The 16,524-nt window shown below is 38.3% G+C and overlaps 2 protein-coding genes and 1 pseudogene across 2 annotated transcripts; 2 read left to right on the top strand and 1 right to left on the bottom strand.

The window, feature by feature from the left end:
* Nucleotides 1-1,127: 1,127 nt before the first annotated feature.
* On the bottom strand, nt 1,128-4,413 carry LOC122031210 (probable xyloglucan endotransglucosylase/hydrolase protein 30). Its single transcript, XM_042590352.1, has 4 exons — nt 4,224-4,413; nt 4,030-4,130; nt 2,825-3,033; nt 1,128-1,783 (listed from the first exon to the last, which is right to left on the bottom strand). Exons 1-4 carry the CDS (start codon nt 4,411-4,413, stop codon nt 1,258-1,260), a joined length of 1,026 nt encoding a protein of 341 aa, XP_042446286.1. The 3' UTR covers nt 1,128-1,257.
* A 1,412-nt stretch (nt 4,414-5,825) lies between these two features.
* LOC122032380 (pentatricopeptide repeat-containing protein At3g51320-like) lies at nt 5,826-9,019 on the top strand. The gene is made up of 2 exons (XM_042591666.1): nt 5,826-7,017; nt 7,176-9,019. Exons 1-2 carry the CDS (start codon nt 5,925-5,927, stop codon nt 7,823-7,825), a joined length of 1,743 nt encoding a protein of 580 aa, XP_042447600.1. The 5' UTR covers nt 5,826-5,924; the 3' UTR covers nt 7,826-9,019.
* A 1,102-nt stretch (nt 9,020-10,121) lies between these two features.
* On the top strand, nt 10,122-14,477 carry LOC122031720 (annotated as a pseudogene).
* The last annotated feature ends 2,047 nt before the right edge of the window (nt 14,478-16,524 follow it).

Genomic DNA, 16,524 nt, shown 5'->3' with positions numbered 1-16,524 from the left:
TACATACATTTCCCAAACTGTAAATTTTTTGTTTAGAGCATAGTTATTAAAAGGGCTCACCTCATTGCGCCTAGGCACAAGGCACAGCCAGGCGAACCTCTTGCGCCTCGTCGCTTAAGCATGCGCTTTGTGAGAGGCACCAAGCGCGCTTAAGGCACTTGGTCTTACGAAATCAATGAAGATTGAGCTATACAAATCTAAAACATCTGATGATGATGATAATGATATGATTGAGAAAGCTGATGAAGATTTTGATGATTTAGATATTTGAAATATTGTCTTAATTTGAAGTATATATATATATAACGTATTTATTTACTAGTAAATTTTATATTTATATTATTGTTTAATATTGTATCCACTATAGTTTTGTTAGTGAACTATTTTGGTAGAAATTCTCTATATATATTTGAATTATAAAATTTTATATCCGAAGTATCTTACTTTGGTTAGACATGCATCTCACCTTGTGCATTGCGTCTCAGGCCCCATAGCACTTATGCGCTTTTAGGTACCTCATGCCTTAAATAACTATGACTTTAGAGTTTTTCAAAAAGTTTTAATAGGGATAGCAAATTCAATGAGAATTTCTGGTAAGGTTTCAAAAATATTAAAATGTATAAATCTGTTTGAAAATCTTCAAAACTGATGATAATTCAAGAATAAGCTTTTGTCTATATATACTTCGTGCGTTTGTGCTTCTATGTGACTTGTACTTCGAGTAGGTTAGCAATGAACATGAAGACATTGAAGCATCAAGACTCAAACTCTGGTTTTATGAGTGAAATGTAAAAACTAGCACATTTAACTAACTTTTTTTAGTTGTATTCCTCTATTCTATTAGTGATGGATCAGTAAAATCGAGATTGAGGTCATGGCCGAAGAGAGTCGGTGGATGAGCAACAATTCACAAATATGATTTCTATGGAAGGCCTCTCTACAATCTAGCTCAAATCAATCTCAGTCGTAATTAAAGGATTCCATGGCTCTAGAAGGACCCTTCCACAAAAATCACATTCCAAAGTATACTCCAAATGGTATAAAAAAAAAACATGAACATAGCATAATAACTAATCACGCATAATCACTAATAATTAAGATCAATCCAAGAACAAATGCATGATTATAATGATTAAGAATCACATATTGCAAGTACAAATAGTTTCCATTAATTATAGATATTTGCAAAGCAATCCAGGAATTTGTATCAAATTACGCCACCAAATTAAGCATGATATCTTCACAACTTACTTCAAGTTAAGATGATGCCGCAAGCCGCTGCCTCCTCGAGTCAGCCCTCGCCGAAACCCTAGCGCGTCGCGGATTGCGGCGGCGGTATCGGCGGAACCTCAAATGGCCGGACTCGTTGAACCGCCTCTTCTCGGACTCGCTGGCGTCGCACTCGGGGAACGGCTCCGGGTATCGGATGCGGTCGTGACAGACGGAGTAGGTCATGTAGCGCTCGCGGAAGGTGCGCATTGCCCGACGCTGGTCGGAGGTGAGATCGGCGAGGCCAGTGGCGGCGAGCTGGGCGTCGGCGGCGGCGCATCCGGGGGAGACGGATTGCTGAAGGGGTCCGACGCGGCAGCCGAGGAGGGCGAGGTCAGAGAACTGGGAGACGAAGGGGGCGTACTTGTAGTTGACCTTGTAGCGGCCGCCGGAGGTGGCCCAGCTGGAGGCGTCCCAGATGGTGGCGTACAGCGACATGGGTTTCGACGGGTAGTCGCCGCGCATCGCGGCGGACCGCCGCACCTCGCGGATTGGGACGTCATCGATGTAGAAACTTCAAATAAATCAAATTAATTTTTAATAGCGATTTATTAAATAGGATAAACTCTCTAATTCATCCATCAAAATTCAATAACACATTCATAAAAAAATAGTATTTTAATTAATGCTAGAATAAGCCTAAATAAAGTCGCCTTTTGTTTTTTAACAAATTTTTTTAAAAAAATAAAATGATATTTACTGGTATTTTGATATTGAAAATATTTCAAATATCAAATTATGGATAAGAAATTTAGATAAAACTCCAAAGGGTCCTTTTATTAGTAGAGTATCCCTAATATGTTACCTAATATATTTTATTAAATTTATATAATCATTTCTCATTATACATTGTATTAAAAATTTTATTATTTTTTCTCTCACCTAGTATAATATCTATTTTTTATTATTCAATTTAGTATCTTTATTTTTTCCTCTATGTAATATGAACCGTAATTACTATAATAATATTAATTTTTTCTCTCTCCTAATATAATATTTATTTTTTATTATTCAACTTTTTTTTTATTTTTTTCCTTATGTTATATGAACTGTAGTTACTATAATAATATTAATAAGAGTCTAATAACAACTATAATATAATATTTGACAGGGACGGATCTAACGTGGAGAGTATCGACAGTCACCTTTTTTATCAGTACTAGAATCCCTAATATTATAAGATTTCATCAGTGGAGATAAAAAATAACCTTTCCATATTTAAACTCCTGAACCGATCACTGATCAAGGATGAAGTGCTACTAAATATAGTTAAAAACTGTTAAAATATCATCCTTTTAATATTTATTAAAATTAAAATGTTTATATTGTAACAATTATAAATTTGAACCTATAATAATAATATTTAAAAAAATAAGGATAGTTACTGACGGTAGAGAGTTCATAGGTGGGATTGGGGTGAGATGCCTTTTTTAAATTTGTTTTTTCCTAATTATTTTGATAATTTTTTTAATGATATGAATAATAAAAGATGTTGTTTAAATTTTTCTATCAAATAAAATAAATTGTTTAAAATATTGAGAGATAAGAATCTTACATTGTATTTTGGGCGGTCCAAAGGATGGAATAATTGTGAAAATCAGCGGTGGGATCGAAAGGGAGGTAGTATCGCTCCTCACGGCCACGATCGGTGCTACCGTTGCCGTACACATTGGTTTGTACGCGCCACTCCTTCCCTTGAATGTTGCCCAAGAACTCGAAGTCTAACTCATCGTGGTTCTTCACAAATACGTCTCCATTCGATGTCTAAGAAAAATAAAATTGTTTAAAACTCAATGTGAAATAATTTTTAATAATGATATCTATTATATTGGGTGCCCATTTGGATTCATAGAATTGTTAGAAAAAAAATTATAAAAAAATTTAATCTGAACCTAAATATAATCTGAAACATTTAAACTAATCCAACCAACTGAACTTGACCTCAAATAACCTAGTAAAAATCCTCTAATCCGTAAATTACAGAAATAGGATGATCCATTGATGAAGATCCTTGATTTGGATGGATCCCACCTATTTAAAGATGGAGTCCATCCAAATCAAAGTTCCTCATGTAATGGACCATCCCCTGATCCGCAATTTACGGACCAGAGGATCTGCTCTTCAAATAACCCATCAAATTAAAAATATATTTTTTTATTATTTATCTTATAATTCTCCATTTTATTTCATATTTTATCATTATTATACTAACATTAATATTGATATACATAAGAGTGTATATTCGAATGAATCAAATTTATTAATAAAAAATATCAACTCAAACCTAAATATAATCTGAAACCTTTAAAACTTAAATTCACATCCAACCAACTTGAACCGGACTCAAATAATTCAAATAACTTGATTAAAAATATTTTTTTTATTATTCTTCTTATAATTTTAATTTTTATCTCAATATTTCATCGTTATCATACTAACATTAATATTGATATTGATATTAATATTAATATATTGGGAAATATCTTAATTTTTAAAATATAATTTGATTTAATCTCAACAACCCCACTAAAATTTAAATTCGAGTCAACCTACGTCAACCCAATCCAAAAATCTATAACCCAAAAATCCTCCAATCGGAATCTGAAAATCTCCAATCCAAACATGATTTTTTTCAAATTATCTCAGGTTGAATGGTAGGATTGGATTCATTTTTAACACTCTTATATTAGCATCACGAGAGGTGAACTGACAATTTCAATAAAATATAGGGGGCCAAGTGAAAAAATGATCATCACTCACGTAAAAGGCCACCACAATCCCCGCCGTGTAGTCCGCCGGCAGCTTGATCGACGCGCTGAAGAATCCGTACTGATACATCTCCGACGATATAAATCCAGCTCCTATCATTCAATTCATTCATTCAAAAAAACAAATTAACTGAATAAAATGATAAATTTTATTAAATGATTTTAATTATATATCTGACTGCTCACCGGAGAGGCGATCGAGGAGGAGGCTGACCGTCCGTCCGTTGCCGGACCTCACGAGATTCCCAACCTCGTCGCCGAACAGCGGCGCAAACCCTTCGTCGAACGGCATCGTCGTCACGTTGAAACCCGCCGCAACCGTCGCCGCCACAGCGACGGCGAACGCCAGGACGACGATGTCTCCTCGCCGTCCCATATCTATTAATTTATTTTTACAAAATTTCTTCTTTCTCGATCAAATATTTATACAATTCAGGGAAGAAATACAAGGGAGGGAGGGAGGGAGGGAGGGCGGTTGACCGAGTCGACCGCGGGGTTGGCCGTGTTTGACTCGCCAGTGTCTTTTATTGGCATTTAGCAACAGCCGACGGTTGGGAGGGTTGCTAATAATGGAATGTTAGGTTAATTTGAATTGTCCCAGCCATCAGTTATTTGTAAAATAACACAGTTTCGTAGCTGTTACCGTAATTATACCAGTGATATACTTGTTTTGTTTAACAATATTGACGGTAGGGCATCTCCTATTTAGAGGGAATATTTCTTCAAATATTTTCCCCTCTTAAATATCTTTTATTGTGAGGATATTTAAAGGATGATTAAAAATAACGGGGCATAAATTTATATCAGTGATTTCTTTCTTGTAGGACCCACCACAAAATGATGGGTGATTGGGTGTCATTGTTTTTAGTTCTTTTTTAATTTAATTAAATCTTGTGGGATCTATTAAAATGATAGGTGTCATATTTAATTTTTATGATTTATTTTATTCGTTGCATGTTTATTTTATTAATTGTAATTATCATTATATATTTTATTAATTTAATAGTGTTTGTATAGCTGTATTTTAATTTTAAATCTTTAAAATATTTGTATTTATATGAACTTAAATTTATATGTCTTTTATTATATTTTCTTAAAAATAAATGTAAGTTAATTAAATGGTCTGCTCAATAAATATTTGGTTGGTGAAATATTTGATTATGGAATTGAGGATATTTAAAAATAAATATTTGATTGGTGAAATCCATAAATATTTGACGGATGGAGTATTTTATTATGAAAATTAAGATATTTGAATAATGATATGAAAGTGGAGGGTCAGAAATATTTGAGAAAAATATTCTTAGTCATTGTGGATGTTCTTATAATTGATATGAATTATAATTTTTATAATAATGTAGCAACTATATTGTATAGTTATTACAGTAGTTATAATAATTACTAGTAGCTATAAAATTATAACATTAATTACGATATTATAAAATCTATAGTTGCTAAGACGTGAACTTATCTTATTCATACAAAACAATTTAAGATTTAATACCTATAATAAAAGATAATAATATTAAATATTATATTTGAGATTAGATCTATCATTTTAGAAAGTCGATGGGTGAGACCCTCTTTTAAAAAAAACACTCATTGGGAAAAAATTAATATTAATATTATTTTTCACTTTTTTTAATTAAAGCTGTGTTGTTTTTTTACCTTTTTTTAATTAAAATTAAATGTTATATTTTGTTGTGCATTAATATTAACAAAACGGTATTCGTTTCTTTTATCACCTCCAAAAAAAAAGGGAAAAACAAAACCCCGCTATATGTTTCCTGTCACCACCGATATCTCCCAAAGAACTCTAAAAACCGGTCCAGTCAAAACCCCGAGAGCCGGTCGGTCCGGCGACGAGCGAGCCGGAGCCGCCACACCATGAATGGCCCGCAACCGGAATCCCTCACCGCCGCCGACGTCCTCTGCCCTAACCCTAACCCCTTCTCCCCTCCACCGCCTTGCTCCTCCCCATGGCGCCTCTCCCTCTACCACCCTTCCCTCCGCCCGCTCTTCTTCTGCCGCTCCTTCCGCTCCCTCCTCCAGGCCCACGCCCACCTCCTCGTCTCCGGTCTCATCCGCGACCCCTTCGCCGCCAACCGCCTCCTCAAGGCTGCTACCTCCTCCGCCTCCGCTCCGCTCTCCTACACCCTCCTCCTCTTCCGCGCTCTCCCCGGCCCAGACGCCTTCTGCACCAACACCGTCCTAAAGGCCCTTTCAATCTCCTCCCATTCCCTCCTCTCCCTCCCCTTCTTCTCCGCCAACCTCCGCTCCGGATTCCTCCCCAACACCTTCACCTTCTCCATCCTCCTCTCCTCCTGCTCCCGCGCGTCGTGTCTCAACGCCGGCGAGACTTGTCACGGCCAGACCGTCAGGCGCGGCCTCGATGCCGTCCTCCACGTTCGTAACTCTCTCGTGCACATGTACTCGATCTGCGGTTTAGTGAGCTGCGCTCGCATGTTGTTCGACGAAATGGCAGTCCGGGATACCTCATCATGGAATTCCATGATCAATGGCTACGCCACCTCCGGCGATTTGGAGTCTGCAAGGCAGCTGTTTGATCAAATGCCGGAGAGAAATGAAGTATCTTGGAATGTCATGATCGGTGGCTACCTTAAAGGACGGAGCCCTGAAACAGGATTGGAACTTTTCATAGACATGGGCAAGAAGGGGATGAAGGGGAACGACAAAACGATGGTCAATGTGGTCACAGCATGTGGGAGGCTGGGCAATATCAATGGAGGCAAATCGGTTCATGCATATTTCACCAGGAATTTTGTGGATGATAATGTGATAGTTGGGACAGCATTGGTCGATATGTATTGTAGGTGTGGGAAAGTAGAGGTTGCAAGGAGAGTGTTTGAAAAAATGCCAAGTCGAAATTTGGTGTGCTGGAATGCGATGATTGTTGGACACTGCGTTCATGGAGATCCTCTAGATGGCATTGCATTGTTTGATAAGATGGTCAGAAAAGGTGAGATATTCTATTCTATGATACTGCTTACCGAATTTTTAACCAGTTGGCCAATTGTTTGTTAACTAGGATTATTGAAATAATTCTTTCAAATAAACTCATTGCATATTGCAATTTGATTTGGTTTTGGTTGGTAAATTGCTTTTCATTGTGTATAGGTTGTGATATGCATGATGAAGAAACTCATAATGATGCCCATGCGGAAACAATGACAATCTCGCCAGACGAAGTTACCTTTATTGGAGTTTTGTGTGCTTGTGCTCGTGAAGGTCTACTGACAAAGGGGAAGGAGTACTTTGAGCTAATGACCACCACGTATAATCTTAGACCTACATTTGCTCATTATTGGTGCATGGCAAATCTCTATGGAAAGCTTAGCCTTGTCGATGAAACAGAAGAAATATTAAGGGCGATTCCTGACGATGAAGAATCAATTGCAATAGGAGCTTTGCTTGGACTGTGCCGATTCCATGGAGAATTAGAAATGGCTGAGATAATTGCAAAGCGATTGATTGAGCTTGAACCTTTAAATGGTTCCCGCTATGCTTTATTACGAAATATCTATGTAGCAGCGGGAAAATGGGAAGATGCTTGGCAGGTGAAAGAAATGATGAAGGACAGAAATATAAAATTAATACCTGGTCATAGATTAGTAGATCTAAATGAGCTCGTCTACAACCTTAAGATTGGGGACAGGTCGAACCCAGAGATCAAGAGGATCTACTTGATGCTTGATAATGTTGTTTCTAAACGCAGAGCCGTAGAACTAGTCCCACAGCTTGTACGTTTCAAAGAAGATAGATTTTAAGCAGTGACTCAACATACAGTACCAGGGCAGTTGCATTCCATCCATTGTGATTGCCATGCACTTTGACCAGAATAAAACAAAGGCCACAGAGAGATGCCTGGAATAAAGAAATGCTTGATAATGTGGGTTCCATACTTCAACTAAAATATGCTACCATGGATCTGACCGAAAATTGTGAAATCTTGAACTAACAGATGTTCATTTGATTCTCTGTTATAGTAGTCCAAGCATTGATAGATAAACTCTTTAAGCCAAAAGCTTACTGCTAATATTGATATCTTGCATTGTGCTTGGTTGCAACAGCTATATCCCAGGCACTTGGCAGATTGAAAATTAATCTCAAAACATCCTCTTAACCATTTATCCATTGAATTCTTCAGGATCAGTTCAAAGAATATCTTAACAGCATTGAGTTTGCGCATTATATGTTCATCAGGATTGACTATGGCTTCGTTCATACTGAAGAATAAACCAGAGAGGAAATTGTTTGCCACTGAGCCAAAGAAATGCACAATTTGCAGAATCAGATGGCTTCGAAGAGTAGTATCTAAAGCACAAGCTTTAACTCAGTGGATAAAACATATGTCTAATCATCAATCTGTCTTAGATTTCTGGATGTTGAGATTGCAGGGAAGTAAAAATTTTATTAGGAAAGAGGAAGCCTTTTTCTATGCTTGAGTTACATATTCTTTATCGGTAGCCTGGGCTTGGAGGAAGGTTTGTTTTTTAAAGAATCTTGAGATTCTAGCTTGTTTGTGATTAAGCCGCTAAAATGCAGAGTTTTTCTGAACAATAGAGATTATATGAATGTTCACTCACTTCAGTGTCATCATCTTCATTGGTTTGAATGAAGTTTTTGTGCAAGTGGGAATTTGAAGCACCTTCTTCCACTGTGTTGAGAGAGATTATTTTAGGACAATTACATATGCAGCTGAGTTAGAATGAAGTTCTTTGCTCGTATCTTTTTGATGTCGAAGAAGAAAAAATCGTTTTTTAACGATGTTATAGTTATTATCAAGTATTCGAGCACATAACTTGCAAGTAACCTCTTGTTTAGAGGCTTCTTGATTATGGAGTTTATGGAAAGTTTTTTTTTTCTATTTAGGAGATTGACTCTTTCTATGGATATTTATGTGGAAAAGGGTGGAAAAGAACTATATCTAAACATTTTATGTGACAATGTGAATGGCTTTACAATGGATTTTGTATGAATGCAAATCTAAGTACTCGGTAGGAAAAACATGCTTATTCATTGTATTAATCATTAAAAGCCACTTTTTGTCGATATAAAAAATATTTGAAATGACAAAATCCATCCAAGATTTAGATAAGCAATTTGAGATTAAAAAAATGGAAATTGTTAGGTTCTATTAAATTGAGTTATATATTTTTACTATTAGACCAAATAAATATTAATAATAAAATATTATTTTTATAAAAAGAGTAATAAATGTCAATAATAATTTCATATTGAATTGGATTGTGTTGAGTCATCAGATTAGGCTAAATAAGTGAAAATAATGATTTGAAAAATAAAAACAAAAAAATGTTAAGGGGTAACATTAAATTTGGGGCTATTAGTTTAATTTTATGGAAATTTTTTATCTACTATCAAAATAAATTGAGAAGTGTTATGATGAACAATTTAAAAGTCCAATATCTTATAGTTGTGCACTTTATTGGAAGAAAAAAGTATTTATAAATGTATCATAGCTGGAATTGAATCGTTGTACTATAGTCCAGTGCGATTTGAAGAATAAAAGAAGGAAAACAATAAAAAGTTATCATTTTAACAAAATATAACTTTGATGCATTCCATTTAATAAAATATAAAAAATACATTTTTGAAATCCACGAAATTATGCGACCTTTAGCAATTAATAGGTCATGGAATTTAATTGAAGGGAGCTTTCCTAAAACTATTTTTAGCATTAATTTTTTTTAAAAAAAATCCATAACTTGATAACTTTTCAAATTATTAAAAATTAGATTTCATTCTTTAGAAAATCTAAATTACGAATTGGTCCTCAAATTATCAACGTCTGCACCGCGTTAACTAAAGCCACCTGACCGCCACCTTCCCATCTCAACGCGTACGAACACCGCGTATAAAAAGGGAATATAATGTGGTGCTTGTTTCCAGCTGTCCTTTCTCAGACGACTTAGGAATGGTGTTACGTGTTCGCGAAGGACAGCGGATGCTCATTGGGTTCCCTTCCTCGTTTCGTTTCGGCGGCTTAATATTTATCTTTTTTTATTTATTTATTTGTATTATTTCTTTCCATAAAAGGGCGGTCCTCTGTTTAAATACGATCTCCTTCTCCACTCTGCATCATTCCCCCAATAAGCACCGCCAAACCCCAATCGAAGCTCTCTCCGGCGATCGCCGATTCGGCCACCAGTCTCCGGCGATCTGCACGCCCTCACTGATTGCGCATAGTCCGTCCAGTTCGCGAACGAGCACTTTGGCGAGAAAAGACAGAGCTGAACATTTCTAATTTGGTGTACGCTCTACGCTGAAGAATCGATCGGGGGCTTGCTTTGACGGGTCCGGTGTAATTTCCCGATCGATTCGTCTCCTGGATGCTGAAGGGACGTCGGACTCTGAGGTAGGCGATCCTAATGGCGATAATCGTATTTTCAGTGGTTTGCTTTCTGACGGAGTCCGATCAGTTTCCGGGTGGATTTTGTTCCTTCGTTTCGTTTTTTCGATCTCAATTGAAATTCTAATGATTTTGGTCTTTCAAATGTTTAATTCTTTCTTGTTTCTCAGTCGATCCTAAATTCTTAAGCTTCCAGTTGTTATCGATCAATCCGCCCCCTTCTTTGGTCTGTTTAATGGCGATCCCTTGCCATTACAGGTCTTCATCTCTAAATCCTGTACTTCGATCTGCACAACTGTGAAGAGATGGCTTCCAACAACGTTCTTAGGGTCAGTAGATCCTTGAACTCATCGTCTGATCGAGATGGGAGTAGGCCCCCTTCATTTAGCCGCTTTGCAAGAGACTCCGGGGAAGACGATGATTACGGAAGCAGTGACATTGACAAGGAAAGCATCGACTATCTCGTACAGAGTCCGCCAATTCCTGATAACCAACCATTGGATCCAGCCATCTCTGCAAAGGTCGGAGAGCGCTATGCTTCGAATGCATTGTTTACTGGTGGGCGAAATAGCGTCACTCGTGCTCGTCTCATGGACAATGTGATTGAGTCTGAGGCCGACCGTCCTCAGATGGTTGGTGCCAAGGGGCCTTCTTGCGCTATGTCTGGATGTGATTCAAAGGCCATGAGCGACGAGCGCAGAGGTGATCTCCTTCCTTGTGCGTGCGATTTCAGAATATGCTCCGAGTGCTTTACAGATGCAGTGAAGATTGGTGGTGGAATTTGTCCGGGCTGCAAAGAGCCTTACAAACCTACTGACCTTGAGGAGATGGCCAATGACTCTGTGGATCGGCAACCACTTCTGTTGCCAGCACCTCCGGCAATGCCGAAGCGGGATAGGAGGCTTTCGATAATGAAATCGTTGACAACGAGCCAAACAGGCGATTGGGATCACAACCGCTGGCTCTTCGAGACAAAGGGAACCTATGGCTATGGCAATGCTATTTGGCCTGAAGAAGGCACAGGGGATGGAGGAAATGAGCAGCAATCAGTATTGTCTAACAAACCATGGAGGCCTCTCACTCGCAAACTGAAGATCCCTGCTGCAATATTAAGTCCTTACCGGTAATCTCGATTCTCATTTTCCTTATCATTTTGTGGTATTTTCACTCAGACTTTTTCAAATAGTATTATAGAGTAGATCAGTAGAATTCCCGTGCTCCTTAGCTAGTAGTTATAGCTCCTCATGGAACTCATTGAACATTTCATTTCCTCCTAGAAGATAAGTCCAATTGCTTCACCATAAATATGAATCTCTATAAATCCTCCATGTTGGTGGCCATTGATCTATTCCTATGGGTTTTCAATGTTGATGAGTAGTACTTTCTTGATTTCAGCCTCCTCATCATCATCCGCATGGTTTTTCTTGGCCTGTTTCTTGCTTGGAGAATCAATCACAAAAATGAGGATGCAATTTGGCTGTGGGGGATGTCTGTTGTCTGCGAGATTTGGTTTGCATTCTCCTGGTTGTTGGATCAGTTACCAAAGTTGTGCCCGGTGAGACGCGCCACTGACCTCGCTGTGTTGAAGGAAAAGTTTGAAATTCCTACAGCTAAAAATCCCACCGGGATATCTGATCTTCCAGGTATTGATGTGTTTGTTTCCACAGCTGATCCTGAAAAAGAACCACCACTTGTAACTGCCAATACAATACTCTCTATCCTTGCCGTCGACTACCCAGTGGAAAAGCTAGCTTGTTATGTTTCTGATGATGGTGGTGCTCTCTTGACTTTCGAAGCAATGGCCGAGGCTGCTAGCTTTGCCAATCTCTGGGTACCTTTCTGCCGTAAGCATGGCATTGAGCCTAGAAATCCAGAAAGTTACTTTAGTTTGAAGAAGGACCCTTACAAGAACAAGGTACGACCTGATTTTGTCAAGGACAGAAGGAGAGTGAAGAGAGAGTACGATGAATACAAGGTTCGTATCAATGGTTTGCCTGATTCAATTAGACAGCGATCTGATGCATTCAATGCGCGCGAGGAAATCAAAGCAATGAAACAACAAAGAGAGCTTCCAGGTGATGATCCAGTCGAACCCATTAAGATTCCTAAAGCTACATGGATGGCTGATTGCACACATTGGCCGGGAACGTGGGTGAACTCCTCTCCGGAGCATACTAGGGGCGATCATGCTGGAATCATTCAGGTTCTTTCTCTCTCTCTAATCTGGTAATTTATTTGATCCGTCAAAATCCATTTTTGTTGCACAGGTAATGTTGAAGCCTCCAGGGCAAGAGCCATTACTAGGCAACAAAGAAGAGGGTAAACCTCTTGATTTTACAGACACAGACATTCGTCTGCCCATGCTGGTCTACCTCTCACGGGAGAAACGCCCAGGCTACGACCACAACAAGAAGGCCGGAGCCATGAATGCCCTCGTCCGAGCCTCTGCGATCATGTCCAACGGCCCTTTCATCCTCAACCTCGACTGCGATCACTACGTCTACAACTCGCAGGCCTTCCGGGAAGGCATGTGCTTCATGATGGACCGCGGAGGCGATCGACTCTGCTACGTCCAGTTTCCACAGCGCTTCGAGGGCATCGATCCCTCCGATCGGTACGCAAACAACAATACAGTCTTCTTCGACATCAACATGAGGGCGCTCGACGGCCTGCAGGGCCCCTTCTACGTCGGAACCGGCTGCCTCTTCCGGCGAATGGCTATCTACGGCTTCAGTCCTCCTCGAGCCAAAATTCGCCATGGAGACTACTGCAGCTGCTGCTTTCCCCCAAAACGCAAGGCATCGGATGATATATCCATGTCCACCCTCCCTAACAAATTCGGTAACTCATCCTTTCTACTGGATTCCATTCCAGTAGCTGAGCTCCACGGCCGACCTCTCGCTGATCATCCGTCGGTGAAGTACGGCCGCGAGCCCGGCATTCTCACAGCTCCTCGCCAGCTCCTCGACGCGCCGACGGTGGCTGAGGCGATCAGTGTCATCTCATGCTGGTACGAAGACAAAACCGAATGGGGGCGGCGCGTCGGATGGATCTATGGCTCTGTAACTGAGGATGTTCTTACTGGCTACAGAATGCACAACAGAGGTTGGAAGTCTGTGTACTGCGTGACCAAGCCGGACGCGTTCCGTGGAACAGCTCCGATCAACTTGACTGATCGGCTCCACCAAGTGCTCCGATGGGCTACCGGCTCCGTCGAGATCTTCTTCTCCAGGAACAACGCGTTCCTCGCGAGTCCGAAGATAAAGATTCTTCAAAGGATTGCGTATCTCAACGTCGGGATCTACCCATTCACCTCCATTTTCCTCATCGTCTATTGCTTCCTGCCGGCGCTCTCCCTGTTCACAGGCCAGTTCATCGTCCAGACTCTCAACGTGACCTTCCTCACGTACCTTTTCATGCACCTCTGCTGCTGGCGATTCTGGAGATCAAGTGGAGTGGTGATCTCCTCGAAGAATGGTGGAGAAATGAGCAGTTCTGGATGATCGGAGGAACCAGTGCGCATTTTGCGGCAGTGCTGCAGGGGCTGCTGAAGGTGGTCGCCGGGATAGAGATCTCGTTCACTCTGACATCGAAGTCGGCAGGCGACGAGGAGGAGGAGGAGTTTGCCGAACTCTACCTGGTGAAGTGGACCTCGCTGATGATACCGCCGGTGACCATCATGATGGTGAACCTGATAGCGATCGCCGTGGGAGTTAGCCGGACGATGTACAGCGCGATACCGCAGTGGAGCAAGCTGGTGGGCGGAGTTTTCTTCAGTTTTTGGGTGCTGGCGCATCTCTACCCCTTCGCCAAGGGTCTGATGGGGCGGAGAGGAAGAACCCCGACGATCGTTTACTTGTGGTCCGGCCTCCTTGCTATCGTCATTTCGCTGCTTTGGATTGCAATCGATCCACCGTCGGGTCAGGGCGGCTCACAAATTGGAGGATCTTTTACCTTCCCTTGATTCCCTCCAAAAACTCGGTGAGTTTTCGTCCTAATTTATATGAATTTTATAGTGCAAAGAGGCACAACGGAGAGATTCTCATTCATGATTCTTTTTTTTTTAAATAAGTAAAGGGCATTTCAAATTATATAAATAATCATGACATTCCTTTTTTTTTTAATACCTTATTATATTATTTATTTCAAAAATATCTTTACTTTCAGTAGCTTCGACTAACAACCGTAACAAAGTACTGTATAGTTACTATAATGGACAGTTAGTGTCAGGATCGACTAAGTCTATTTGAGATTTAGGCGGAAAAAAAATTAGGCTTTTGATTTTGTTTAAAAAAAAATCCCTCATATTTTTTTATTCGGATTTGGGATAAAAATATGGATTAATTTTTTTAACAAATTAAAATATTAGTTTTTATAACATTGAATTTTCTCACTTTTGGAGACTCAAACTTATTAATTAAAATTTTATATTCATATTTTGATAAACAAATTTAGAGAAGTATAAATTTTATTGTATTAAACAAAGTATTATTATTAGATATAATAATATATCTCAAGTCGATAATAAATTTATTATTTATTTAACTAAACAAATAAATATATTCAAAATTGTTTTAAAAAATAAAGAATGATAAAAGTATATCTAATTACTTAAATGAAAGATAGAGAGAACAACCCTTAGGAATAAAATTGAGAAAATAAGAACAATGAAATAGGATAACAATATAAAAAAAATAAAAAATACATGTACAAAATGACAAAACTCAATACAATTCTTAGAAAATAAAGATCGCAATGAGACCAAACGACCAAACCAGCTATTATCATTTATCAAGAATTAAATTGGAGTCTTTTTAGACACAAATTAAAAGAAAAAATAAATCATATTTTTCATCACCTAAACCACAAGGAAGTGAAATGGTAGAACTACCTAACTCGTTATTGCTAAAAAAAATAATAAAATCTTACATTTTAATTAGACACAATATCGATGAATGCATCACATTTGAATTTAATCAAGCAAGTAGTCAGCGTGTTAATGTCAGATGTAATTTCTCTTCTCAAATCTCAATGAGCAAGAGAAGCATAGAGAGGGGAGTTAGAAAAGAGGACGAGGGGGAACTAAAAAAAACTAGTTTTTTTTATTTTACATTGTATATATAAGATAACAAATTTCTAATTTATATTCTTATTGATCAAAGGAGAAACACATCATCAATGAATGAGAAACATAACGAAAGTAGACTAGGATTGAGAGATATTGAAGAGAAATAAATTAGATTTTATAAAATAACATCCATAATTAAAAATAAATTTAATTTGTTAAAAAAAAAAGTCCCTTTATGACTCTTCCCATTTGAATCATGATAAGTTTTTTTTTGTGAAATATGAAGTTTTGATCAAGATTGAGATTATGTAAATATTTATTCATGTAGGCCCTATTCTTTTATATTCTTTTAAAAATATATATATATAAATATATTTAATATATTAAAAATAATGGCCCCAACTTTTAGAGAATGTGATTGTATAATCTTTTATCATATTGGCCTATTCTTTTCCATTTTCTTTTAAAAAAACACACATAAATATATATTTAAAACACTAAAAATAATGAGCCGCATAGATCTTAATAGCCTATAACGTTGGCCTTAGTTAGTGCTGCAAACGGATTAACCCGGGTTGAGACAGGCCAACCGATTAAAAATCTATGGCTGCCATCCGACAAATTGAAAATTTTTTTAATCCAATTCAATTCAATTCAAGATACGTCAATCAGTTCATCAGTTCATCGTGTGTAAATAAATTAAAAAATTTAAGTTTGAATTACGAATTAACGTGTCAAGCCCATGAGTATTTTTCTATTTTAGTTTTAAATTTTTAAAAGATTTTTTTACCTCAATCCGTGGGGGTCAATTCGAGATCATCACAGGCATTGTTTGCAAAATCTACGATCGGGAAGCAGTGAATCGTGGATCGATTGAGATTGAAGTTTGCAGTAAAATTAAAACAAACTCGTTGAAATCATATAGAACCGATGAAATCATATCAATCTCATGTTACAAACGATTTCACACCCAACTGGAATAACAGATCGACAACATCCTCGTCGACGGGGGGCCTGCAGCGACAACA

This window comes from Zingiber officinale, chromosome 11A (assembly GCF_018446385.1).
Source record: "Zingiber officinale cultivar Zhangliang chromosome 11A, Zo_v1.1, whole genome shotgun sequence".
Taxonomy (NCBI): Eukaryota; Viridiplantae; Streptophyta; class Magnoliopsida; order Zingiberales; family Zingiberaceae; genus Zingiber; species Zingiber officinale.
The sequence above is the reverse complement of the archived record's forward strand: the minus strand, read 5'-3'. Positions and strand labels throughout refer to the sequence as shown.